This window comes from Canis lupus, chromosome 20 (genome assembly GCF_003254725.2).
Source record: "Canis lupus dingo isolate Sandy chromosome 20, ASM325472v2, whole genome shotgun sequence".
NCBI lineage: Eukaryota > Metazoa > Chordata > Mammalia > Carnivora > Canidae > Canis > Canis lupus.
In genome coordinates, this window is record NC_064262.1 from 50,195,796 (window position 1) to 50,207,111 (window position 11,316).

Here is an 11,316-nt window from a genome sequence, read left to right on the forward strand (position 1 = left end):
CAGAGAGAGACCAAATGAGAAAGACGGAGAGAGAGGTGGAGGGGTGAGGAGAGAAGAGGTGCCTGCCTAGCTCTTTTCTTTAGAGCGTGCTGTACCCCCAAAGTTGAGGTGGGCACCTCTGCACCCAGGAGGGCTAGAGCTCATCATGGTCACCATCAGTGGGCAGTTCAGGTGGTGGCTCTGGGCAGGCGGCTGGTGTCATCAGCTCCATGAGGTACTCGCAGCGACTGGGCTCCGTGGTGCTGGTCACCACTGTCTCCTTTCCACACAGCAGGCGCACCTGGGGCAGGCAGGTGGGCGCTCAGGGGGGCTTGGGGGGGGCCTGGACCCCTGCCCCCAGCCCGCGCCCTGCCAGCACTCACGGTGGTGGAGCGGTTGGGGCCCTGCCAGCAGCCCGTGCCCTGCTCGTACTTCATGGCGCTGAACTTGTCGTGCTCGGGGCCAGCCCATGAGCCCCAGGTGCTGCAGGAGAGTGAGGTGCTTAGGAGTGGGGCTGGAGGGGACTGGGGAGCTGGGGGAAGGAAGTCTGGTCTACACCCACTCACCCGAGGCTGGTGGGGGAGCCGCCAAGTTTGGGCTTCTGAGAGACGAGCTTGAAGGGGCAAAGCCGGTAGATGTACCTGTCACAGGATGGGGATGGTGGGCAGGGGACATGGGACCCCAGCCTCCTCAAACTCCCCTGACTGACTGCCCGTAAGCCCACCCCTTCACCCCCCTGTCCTCGCCCAGGACCCCACAAGTCTACCCCACCCGCCCCGCTGGCCAGTGGGGGGCGCACTCGTTGGTGGTGAGCTCGTAGCACTGGCTGTACAGGTAGGCAAACTCTCCGTTGGGGCCAAAGTCAAAGGAAATCTCCTGCTCCAGGTTCCTGGAAGGGGAGGCCAAGCAGTTAAGGGGCAGCTGGGGACGCCACAGCCTCGTCGGGATCACATGGGGAGGCCCACTCCAGCAAGGGAGGGCCACCTGGGGGCTGGGCTCAGGCTCCTCACTGTCTGGGGACCCTCCCTGCAGGAGCTGCCACCGCCTCAGCAGAGGTAGCCTCGGCAACTCCCCATTACCACCTCCTCTGGGGAGCTCGGGGCAGGCGGCTACATGGCAGGTGCAAACACGGCCTTGTGTGGCCAGACACCCCCCCTTACCTGATGGACTCTTCCATGTCCCTCAAGGACCGCTCAGCCTCCTCAAACTTGTTGCGGGCCTCCTGGGCGGCTGGAGGGGGTGGGCAATGTGGGAGGAGGTCAGAGGTGCCCCAAAGCCCCATCCAGGAAGACGGAGGGGGTGCCACGGACACACCCACTTCCCCCAGCTCACGGCCTGCTCCGAGTGAGGACTGGGCCCAGGAAGGCCCTGCAGGCCTCTAGTCCCAGGGCAGACCCCACTCGGCTGCCCAGGCTCTGAACTCCTGAGGGAGGAGGAGGGCCAGGGCTCTTGGGGCCTAGCTGGCTCCTCACCCCAGCCTGGGGTGGCACAAACAAGCGGCAGCCTGAGGCAGGAGGGCCCCTGGGGCTGACAAGGTTAGCGATGGTTTCTCCAGGCCCCAGACACCCCTTCCAGGGCGGCCCACACGCCCCAGGTTTGCTTGGGGCCAACGCAAGCCCATCTTGGGAGCCAAGTAAGGTCCATTCCACGGGCCAGGCACGGGAGCTTGGATTCGGGCAGGGTCCCCTCCCTCCCCGGGTTGGCGCGCACCATCAATGAAGGCCTGCGTCTGCTCATCATACGGTGGCATTTTGTCCTCTTCAGTGGGGCTGGCCGCAGGCTGCGGGGGCACCAGTGGGGGTGGGGCCTCCTGGGGGAGGGGTAGAGTCAGCAACTGACCCAGCCCCCACCCGGTCACTCCCTTCTCCTCCAAACACACACCTTGGGCTGCTCCCTTGGCACCTGGGAATCTTCTTCCTCCTCTTCCTCCTCTTCCTCCTCCGGCTCCTCTTCTTCCTCCTCCTCTTCCTCCTCTTCCACGGGTGGTGAGGGCACTGGAGGCTGCTCCTCCTTGGGCTCCGTCAGGTCAGGCTCTGACGGTGCAGGTGGGGGGCTGGTGGGTAGCACCTGGCGGGTGTGTGGGCAGCAGGTGCCGTGGGCTCCGTGGTCCACCCCCGCCTCCCCGGGGCTCAAGCCCAAGCTCACACCATCACCCAGTGGGCAGCCTCTGTCTCCGCCCCTTCCAAGGGGCCTGAAGGGAGAGACAGACAGCTGGCAGGGGGGGCCCTCCACAGAGGGTGCTTGGGTTACCCAGCTGGCCAGGGTGGCCCTGTGCCAGAACCAGAGGCAGTTCCTTTGTGAGGCATTTGGGAGAGGGAAGGCTGGGAGGGGGGACTGCCTCTCTTCTCCTCCCCCGACTGACCTCAGACCGGTATTTGTCCCTGATGGCAGCCCAGAGGCGGTCAGAGAAGGCAGTGGCGTCGGCGTGCACGTCTCCCCCAAGGAGGGCCTGTGTACATGTTGGGGGTGGTGTCAGGATTGGGGCCTCCATCTGCCCCGCTGTGTGCCAGGCACGGATGTGCCCTGACCACCCATGACCAGGCCCAGAAGGGGGCAGCACAGGCCTGTGGGAACAAGGAGGGGGCCCAGAGGAGGGGCGCAGGCAGGGGTCAGCAGCCAGGGAGAGAAAGTGAGAGACACAGAGGGAGAAAGAGCTAGAGGGCACTGCAACCAGAGGTCGCTGGGCGCTTGGGAAGAGGTGGAGGCCCAGGCAGGACAGGGAAGAGGCCAGCAGCAGGGATCCGGACTGGTGAGGACAGGAGGCCAAGACCCACACCGAAGGATGAAGGACAGAGGATGGTGGGGCGAGGGTTGGGGGGACGAAGGGGAGCTGCATCTGGGGCCCGGTGGGCAGGAAATCTGGCGCTTTCCTAACCAGATGCCTCCGTGGCACCTGTGCGCTGCCACTGGGTCCCCAAGGGCAGGGAGGAGAGCCGGGCTGTTACCCTCTGGCCTCACCCAGGCAAAGCCAAGTGGCGTCAGCCATGCCGGGCTTCCCAGCAACCCTGGGAGCAGTCCATAACCAGCCTGGCCCCGCCGCCTGGCCCTACCGTCACCCTGGGGCAATGCCCTCTCCAAGTCCCGGGGCAAGAAGGATGGGGTACCTGAGCTTCCCCTTCAGAGAGAACCCCATCACCATCGGTGTCCAGCTCCGGATGGGTCTGCAGCTCGGTGACTGAGACCCTGCAGGGGCACGGGCAGAGGCCCAGAGAGGTAAGGCCCACTGGCTCAGGGGCCCGCTACTCCCCTTCCCCGTTCTGCCCCAGAACTTATTTTAGGACCTCAAAGGGACAGGCATAGAAGTTGGGAGAAGTGAGCTCTGGGGTTGGGGTTGGAGTAGGGCCCAGTCTCGTCTCCTACCCAGTCCTGAAGACCGCATAGCCCTCAAGGGTCTCAGAAGAGACAGAGACCCCATGTTCCCACAGCCCACCCTGCCCTCAGCCATTAGCCTGGGCCAGCCAGCAAGGGCAGGGCCACGGTGGCACTGAAAGGGGTCTGGCTGTTGTCAAAGTGACCCAGGCCACAGAATGGGCTTAGGAAAAGTAATGGGGCCCCCCAGCTACCTCACCTGGCTCCTTGGTGTTGCGGGGGTGGTTTCCCTCATCTACCCTCAGATTTTTCTTTACACTTGAGTAAGCAGAGGCTTGTCCAGAATTGGTTTAGGACTAGCTAAGGACTCACGCCAGGGAGGTGGGGCTCAGGCACAGGATAGCGGGAGGTGGGAGGAGGGAACCCCAGGCCCAGGGCAGGACAGACAGACTCACGCTCCATCCTTATCGTCGTCCAGCTCCTGGAAAGCACTGGCTGCCAGCTCCTGTTCCCGCTGGGCCTTGGAGGCAGCCTGCTGCTCTGTGGAAGAGCCAGCTCCATCACCCGCCACCCTGAGGCCTGCCCTGCCCCGACACCCCGTGTGGCCCACTGTGTGCGAGGCCCTACACTGGGTGCCATGTTGGGCCAGTGTAGAGCACAGTCCGGGGATGGGAGCCAGGGGACGCCAAAGGCCGGCCAGGGTAGGGGCCAAGGCAGAGTCGAGAAGTGCCAGATAGTGGGGAGACTGAAGCGGGGAGTTAAGAGATTTTGCAAGCATGGGGGCTGGGCTCAAGAACACCCTAGGACTTTGGGTCTGAATAAGCAAGGGGCTGGCAAACGCCATGCCAGGGTGGGCGGGACATCACGCATAGGTCGGCCACGTCCAGGAGGCCCCCATGAGAAGCAGCCCATGTACCCCATATGGGCCCACTCTCTGACACAAGGGTCAGGATGGAGACTGGAGTCTGGTGTGGCCAAGTCAGGAAGGCTTCCTGGGGGGCTCTGGGGAGTCCCAGGAAAAGAGAAAGCCAGCCGCACATGAGAGGGAACTGGGCTATGGCCAGCAGGGAGAGGCCTGCAGCTGTGCCTCTGCTCTGACGGTGCCTCCTCTACTGGCCTCATCCCCACCTAGTCTGGCTGGAGGGGACAGCAGCTCCGGTGACCAAGCTCAGAGCGTACCCCGGACCTCAGCTCAGCCATCTACGATGGGGTAAGTGGGGCTTCCTCTGCCACGCTGCGGCTCAGCCTGGGGATCCCACAGCGCCCCAGCAGAGCAAGCCGGCACTGTAACCTCTCACAGACAAGGGCGTGAGGCTGGCTGGCTGCAGGGACCTGCCCAAGGTCACCCAGCTGGCGAAGGGCAGAGCCGGGGCAGAGCCACAGAAAGGTTTAGGTCAGCCTCCACCGGGATGAACAGAGAGACTTTCCAGCACCGGAGAGGAAGGCAGAGCTTGGGGCGGCTGTTTGAGTAGCAGAGCGAGTGTGATTCTAGGTGGAGGGAAGGTACCAGCTGGACACCACCCGGGAAAGAGGGGACATAACAAAGCCCGGGGTCTCTGAAGAGCAGCAGAGGGTGGAAGCCAGAGTCTGAGGGCAGAAACAGCCTCTGCGGAGGGAAGGAGAAAGGGAGTCTACAGGTGCCACTGGGATTCTGGACTGGAGGCGCCTCTGCTCACCTGCCCCAGGGCCACAAAGCTCCAGTCTGCTTTCAGGGAGTATCCAGAAGCTGCCCACTTCTCTCTACCTCTGTACCCCCTACCCTGGTCCCAGCCCATCGCTTGCCTGGACCAATGTGGTCCGCTCCTCCCTGGTTTCCTGGCTTCTGTTCTGCCTCTGCTCAGAATCCTCTATGGCTTCTACCTCACTTGCAGTGAAAGCCTAAGTCCTCCCCATGATCCCCAACGCCTGCCTTTGTCTCCACCACGACACGCATACTCCCTCTGTCCAGCCACACGGCAGTTAGCTGCTCCTTAAAAACCAGACATGATGCGGCCTCAGGGCCTTTGCACCTGTGCCTTCTGCCGGCTCACTCGTCCTTCAGCAGGCAGGGGCTCTCTCCGTCTCGATCAGTGCTAAGCTAGTGGCACCTAGGGTGTGCAGCCACTCCATATACACTGGGTGACCTACTGGATTACAGATTCTGAGAAACGAGGGCAGAGAGAGGAAGGGACAGAGAATGCAGCAGGTGCCCAGGGAGACGGAAAAGACCAGCAGTGCAGACTCAGAGACGGGCTGCCCACAGCTCCTGGTTACCAGCCCATCACCAGGGCCATGTTTCCCAAATCCTGCAATGCTTGGTCCTTTAGCTAGTCTGGAGTGGGTTTCTGCCCCACCTCGCCCTTCTAGCCTGCTGCCCCAGGGTGACCCCCACTGGACAGACTGAGGCCGAAGGCCAAGGCTTCCGATTTCCCAGAATGCAAGTATAACCTGCCAAGGGCAAGACAATGCTGGAAGGAGCACAAAAACCATCTTCAACCAACCAAAGTGATACTAACTGCCAAGGCAAAGAACAATTCGGGAAGATAAAAGAACTTGGAAGCACCTGGCAAATTTGGACATCTGATCTGATGAGAATTTGTGAGACAAGGGAGAGAAAAATCAAAGCCCCAGGTGGAGAGAATGGGAGAGCCCCCCCACCTCATAACTATGCTATGACCCTGGCAGGGGCTGTCCCCTTATAGAGGCTGGACCAGAAATCACGCAGCCTGTGCTCACACCTGAGCTTCCACTGCCTGACAGGTTGGAGGGACCTCCAGCCTTTGCTCTGGATTCAGGGGATCCCCCAATGGTTCTGTCCCCACGTGGCTGGCAGGAAGAAGAGCCGCTCCTCTCAAGAGAGAAAAAAAAAAAATCACTTCTGCTAGACTGCAAATTATTCCTCCAAACGACTTCTGAATACAATGACCGATGCACAGGGCAAGACAACTAGGTGCGTGGGGGTGCTGAGGTGCTGTGATCAAAAGTCAGGAGACATAGGAGCCAACAGGTCATGAGCGAGGCTCCCGGGGCCACCCCGTGACGTACCTTCCCACCGCTTCTGGTGCTGGTCTTTGGCCTCCTTCTCGGGCTTCTCAGCCTCCTCCTTCACCATTCGCAGCATCTCCACCTGGTCCTCCAGGGACTTCTTCCCGGCTTGTAGCTCAGTGAGCTTTTCCTGGGTGGGCAAGAGACCAGATGCCACTTCTCCTTCTGCCTCTACGCTACAGAGTGGCCGCCAGGTGACCTCTCCAAAACACACAACCCCCTGGGTCTTCCCCTCCCTGGGGTTCCCCAGAGGTCACTAGAGGGAACCCTGAACACCTCGATGTAGCCCCCACAAGGTCCTGCATAACCAGGATCACCTCGCCAGCCCCATCTGTGCCACACCTCTCTTAACCTGTAGGCTCCAACTACCCCAACATTTAGGTCCCCAAACGCTCTGCCTCCAGTTCGTCACACGTGGTTTTTTTTTCTAGAATACTCTGCATGGCTAACTCTGAATTATTCTAAGATCTGAGTTAAGATAGAGGCCTTCTCCAGAAGCCGTCCCTGCTGCCTGCCCCCACAACAGGTAGGGGAAGGAGGGAGACTGGGGCACAAGTCTCCTCTATGCCGCATAACCCCAACCCAGATACCCCTTTTCCCAGTGGCCCTGGGTGTCACTTTGTCACCTGTCCCTCTCAGTAGACATAAGCCCCTGAGGCAATTCCAGGTCTGCTTCCAGTCTCATGCCCACTATACCACACCCCCTGGGCCTCTGTGGATATTGCAAGAAGGAATGAGTGTGCGTGTGGATGGGGCCCCAAGCTGGAGGGTCTTAGCCCAAGCCCCGCCATAGGATCATTTTCCTCCTATGACCTTGACCCCCACCTCAGCCTGGCCTGCTCCCAGGATCCTCCTACTGCCCCAGGAGGGCAAAAGTCACTTGGAACCAACCTCACTCCATGGCTCCCCCACTGTCTTCTGAACTCAGAAAAGACTTCACTGCATCTCCACCTCTGAACTCAGGAGGGGCCTCACCAGCCAGGGCATGGAGGTAAGAAAAACCCAGAACCTTCCCTGGGCAGAAAAACAGAGCTGAGCCCTCCTATGGAGGATCTGGCAAAAGTCCAGGAGCAGTGTTGAGGACTCTGACCTGTCTAACAGCCCAGGGGGTGGCAGGCAGGGGAGGAAGAGACACATGCCTAGGCACACAATTTCTTCCAACCTCTGCAGAACTCACCCTGTTGAACTAACCCGGCCCCTCTGATGTCTTGAATCCTCCCCCAAAACTGGGAGGTCACATGGTCATCAGCCTCATCTTACAGATGATGGCACCAGGGAACCAGGATGCAGAGAGGTGTCCCTCCCATTCTGGGATGCAGGAGGGGAGCTCCTCTAAGCCCACTTCAAGCTGCCACCCAAGGCCCTGGTCAATACCTGTGCTGCCCACCACCTGGTAACAACTTAACCAATGACTAAACAGCCAGTGGACAAATGAGTAAACCACAGCACACACAAACAGTAACTGGCCTAGGACTCCACTATTCAGGGGCATGTGTCAAGGCCACCCAACCTCACTGGCCCCTGACTCCAGGCCTCAGGGCCCAGACCATCTTCAGCCAGCCTCACAGGGTCCCTCACCTGCTTCTCCTCCCGAGCCTTCTTCCAGTCCTCAATGAGGATCTTCTTTAGGCGGAACCCCTCTCGCGTGACCTCTGCCATCTGTTGCAGTGTCTCTCTCTCCTTCCGGCCCTTCTCTCTAGTGTGGAGAGAACACACAAGCACCGCCAAGGAGGCCTTTAGGGCTCACCAGGTCTGCCTCTTCCCAAAGGGCTCAACCCACCTGCTGCCCGCCCCCTGTATTAGGAAACATGAAGAACAAATCCTTCTCCCCCCACTTCCCCGGGCTCTCTTGGCCTCAGAGCCCTTCATCCTTGTCCTTGAGAGGAGGGACAGCACTCAGAGTTCGCTCATTGTAGGCATCCAGGAAAGGGGCTAGGAAATGTCTGGATGTGGGGGTTAGAAGCTGCTCCCGAAAAGGGAAGAAAAACACAGAAATCCCAGACTCTCAGGCAAGAAGGCCAAGGGTTGTCCTTGACCTACCCTGTAGTTAAAAGATTTTCCATCAGGTGAGTTTTAAAAAGTGTTGGGATTTTCAGGTTCCCTAAAAAACGAATCTAGCCTGGCCACTTGCCCTTAACTGACAGAAGTCAAGAGACAAGTGTTCCTTCAGATGCCACAATACCCACCACGCCTCAGACTCAGCTGGCTTCTGCCGTTTATACTACTTGTCTATGGGCGTTTCAAGTTTTAGGTCCTGCCACAAGAGCATAGCAATGAAAAGATTGGAGTCTCAGGATCAATCAGCCTTGGTACAAGTCCTGGTTCTGATGTGTCCTAGCTGTGGGAACCTAGGGAAGTCACTTTTTATCCTAAACTTGAGTTTCCTCATCTGTTGAACAGGCAACAATTGCACCTGGTTCTGGACCAGAGATGAAGTGGCAATGTGGTGTTCATTCAAAAGGCACCTGGCAGAGTGAGCACTCGACACACAGAAGCAGAAAAGAGTGACACCTGGGTGGCTCAGTGGCTGGGCGCCTGCCTTCCACTCAGGTTGTGATCCGGGGATCCGGGATCGAGTCCCACATCAGGCTCCATGAAGGGAGCCTGCTTCCCCCTCTGCCTATGTCTCTGCCTCTCTCTCTATCTGTGTCTCTCATGAATAAATAAATAAATCTTTTTTTTAAAAAAAGAGCAGAAAAGAGAAGGGCGCTTGGTTCACTGGGTGTAGTGAGGAAAGGGCTGGGGCGTGCTGTGGGGAGCAGCAGGTGCCAGCCACATACTTGCAGGTGTTCTCACAGACGATCCCGCTGTTGTACTCATCGGTGCCGTCACAGCAGTCTAAGAGCACAAAGCAGGGATGCGATGAGACCGGCAGTGGCTCCTCCCTACTCCCCCGCGACCACCTATTTCCCCAACCCCGGTGTGATCTCATTCACCACAAACTCCATCGTTGACCCATCTGGAGGAGATGTACAGGGGCTTGTAGCCAGTGTTGCTGCAGTGGAAGCTGCCATTAGGACAGGCGGCTGTACCTGTGGGAGGAAAAGAGTTTCTGGGGTGTGCTCAGGAGAAACATGTCACATCCACACACAGGCAGATCCCCGGCCACAGGTGTGCATAGACAGCCTGGGAGCGCAATCAACGCTGAGAAAGGGAAGGAAGGGCAGCTGCCTACCAGAGCCTGAAGTAAACCCCTCCAATGTCCACTCCTGCCTCTCCCCAAGGCCCTCAGAACAGGGCCTGGCCAACTGCTCCAGCCCTTGCCTCCACTTCTGTCTTTGTCTGCTTTTTGACCTTACCTTGTCTCCCATCTCAGGGTATTTGCACATGCTGGCACCTCCATTTTTAGCACACTTTAGGATTCAGGTGAGATCTCACTTCCTGACCCCCAGGCTGGGGCCAAGGGGATGGGGGACTTTTGGGGCTCCTCTAGGAGCTATGGCCTTCCTCACCAACCCACAAACCACTCGCTTCTATGCCTGCTTTCCCCCACTCAACCCAGAGCCATGTGAAGGCAGGGCTGGATTTGTCTTGGTCACCACCATGCGGCCTGGCATTTCCCAGGCACTCAAAACAACGTCAAATGAATGAATGAATGAATGAATGAATGAATGAATGAGTGAACAGAGAAAAACTCACCTGGCTCATCTGAGCCATCCTTGCAGTCACAGTAGTCATCATTGACCTGATCGAAAAGGATGGTGGCAGAGCCATCCAGGCAAGTGAAAGGCTTGGACTCGTCGTAGAAGTGATGGTCTGGGGACGGAGGCAAGCGGCTCAGCCCAGGGCCAGGAGAGGCCCGCTCAACCGAAAGGCAACCTCTGTCCCCACCTCGCAGCCGAGCATTGCCACCTTCCCTACCCAGAGGCCAGGAAACTGAGGCAGAAGGCCCAAAGCATCTATCCCGGGGGCCAAGTCGGCCCCTCCCACACCCTACCCTGACCTCCAGCCACCTCCAGTGGGGGACTCACTGGTGAGGGAGACGCCCCGGGGCCTCTTGACCTCCACGGCCCAGCACAGGGGCAGCAGCAACAGCAACAGTAACATCTCGCCGGAAGCTCGCAGACCGGAAACAGGTTCTGGGGAGGAAGCGGGCTGCGGGGAGATGTGCTGTGCCCCCACGCTGCGGCAAGAAAGGGACGCGGGTCAGGGGAGAGGGCTGCTTGCAGCCGAAGGAAGTCACCTCTTCCTCCAGCCAATTGGACTCTTCCATCGCTTCCCGGCAATGGGGGCTCACTTTGCTTCCGACACGGTGGGGGCTGGGGGAGGTGGTCTCCCCAGTCTTGCCCAGAGGGAGCCTCACTTTGCTCATATCAATGGTGCGAAGCTCAAAACCTCCACTCCCAATCCGGGGGGTGGTGGTGAGCTGTCCGATTCCCGCCAATCGGCGGAAGGGGTTAACAGTCCCCCACTCTACGGACGAACACCCTCCAGCTGCCCCCAATAAGAACCTGGGGTCACCGCCTCCCCCCGCGCGCGCGATAGTTCACCACCTACACGAGGCTGGGGCAAAGGTCAATATCCACCGCGCCCCCCAGCCCAGCAGCCAACCGTTCCTCCTGAAAAAAGAAAGCGGAAATCGGTGGGACCCGTCACTTCCGGCATCACGCCGCGCGTGCGGAGCGGCGCCTCAACGGTGCCATGTTGGGAGTGGCGAGTGGGGGAGGGGCCGGGCTGGACCCCAGGCGGCCATCTTGGATAGGACTGTGATGCCCTAGAGGGGCATCGTTCTCACGGTGCGCGCTTAATGGCGGCGCTAGGCTCCTCCATCTTGGGAGTGGCAGGTCCTACAGCCGGAAAAAAAGGTTCCTGAAAAATGCCCAGGAAACCCAGGGGAGTGGTGGTGGTGTAGGGAGTGCTTTAAAAAAAAACAAACAAAAGTGTGTGTGGCGGGGGGGAGGGTGCCTGGCTGGCTTAGTCCAGGAGCGGGGCTCTTGATATTGGGGGTTGGTTGTGGGTTCGAGCCCCATATTGGGTGTGGAGACTACGCAAAAATAAAATCGT

The 11,316-nt window shown here is 59.4% G+C and overlaps 1 protein-coding gene across 4 annotated transcripts in view; it reads right to left on the reverse strand.

Moving 5' to 3' along the window:
• Positions 1 to 10,962, reverse strand: part of PRKCSH (protein kinase C substrate 80K-H) — an 11,793-nt gene extending 831 nt beyond the window's left edge. The window contains exons 1-17 of one of the 4 annotated variants that reach the window (XM_025457623.3): positions 10,810 to 10,962; positions 10,284 to 10,435; positions 9,952 to 10,068; positions 9,249 to 9,344; positions 9,093 to 9,150; positions 7,891 to 8,008; positions 6,313 to 6,442; positions 3,744 to 3,828; positions 3,084 to 3,162; positions 2,342 to 2,428; positions 1,882 to 2,046; positions 1,690 to 1,789; positions 1,140 to 1,209; positions 779 to 868; positions 546 to 620; positions 363 to 462; positions 96 to 280 (exon numbers count right to left, since the gene is read on the reverse strand). In XM_025457623.3, coding sequence (XP_025313408.1) covers positions 134 to 280; positions 363 to 462; positions 546 to 620; positions 779 to 868; positions 1,140 to 1,209; positions 1,690 to 1,789; positions 1,882 to 2,046; positions 2,342 to 2,428; positions 3,084 to 3,162; positions 3,744 to 3,828; positions 6,313 to 6,442; positions 7,891 to 8,008; positions 9,093 to 9,150; positions 9,249 to 9,344; positions 9,952 to 10,068; positions 10,284 to 10,359 — 1,593 coding nt within the window. In that variant the 5' untranslated portion in view covers positions 10,360 to 10,435; positions 10,810 to 10,962 and the 3' untranslated portion in view covers positions 96 to 133. Of the gene's footprint in view, positions 1 to 95; positions 281 to 362; positions 463 to 545; positions 621 to 778; positions 869 to 1,139; positions 1,210 to 1,689; positions 1,790 to 1,860; positions 2,047 to 2,341; positions 2,429 to 3,083; positions 3,163 to 3,743; positions 3,829 to 6,312; positions 6,443 to 7,890; positions 8,009 to 9,092; positions 9,151 to 9,248; positions 9,345 to 9,951; positions 10,069 to 10,283; positions 10,436 to 10,549; positions 10,754 to 10,809 lie in introns of those variants that run through there. The other 3 variants (XM_025457621.3, XM_025457619.3, XM_025457620.3) reach the window with 3 other exon arrangements.
• Positions 10,963 to 11,316: the final 354 nt, after the last annotated feature.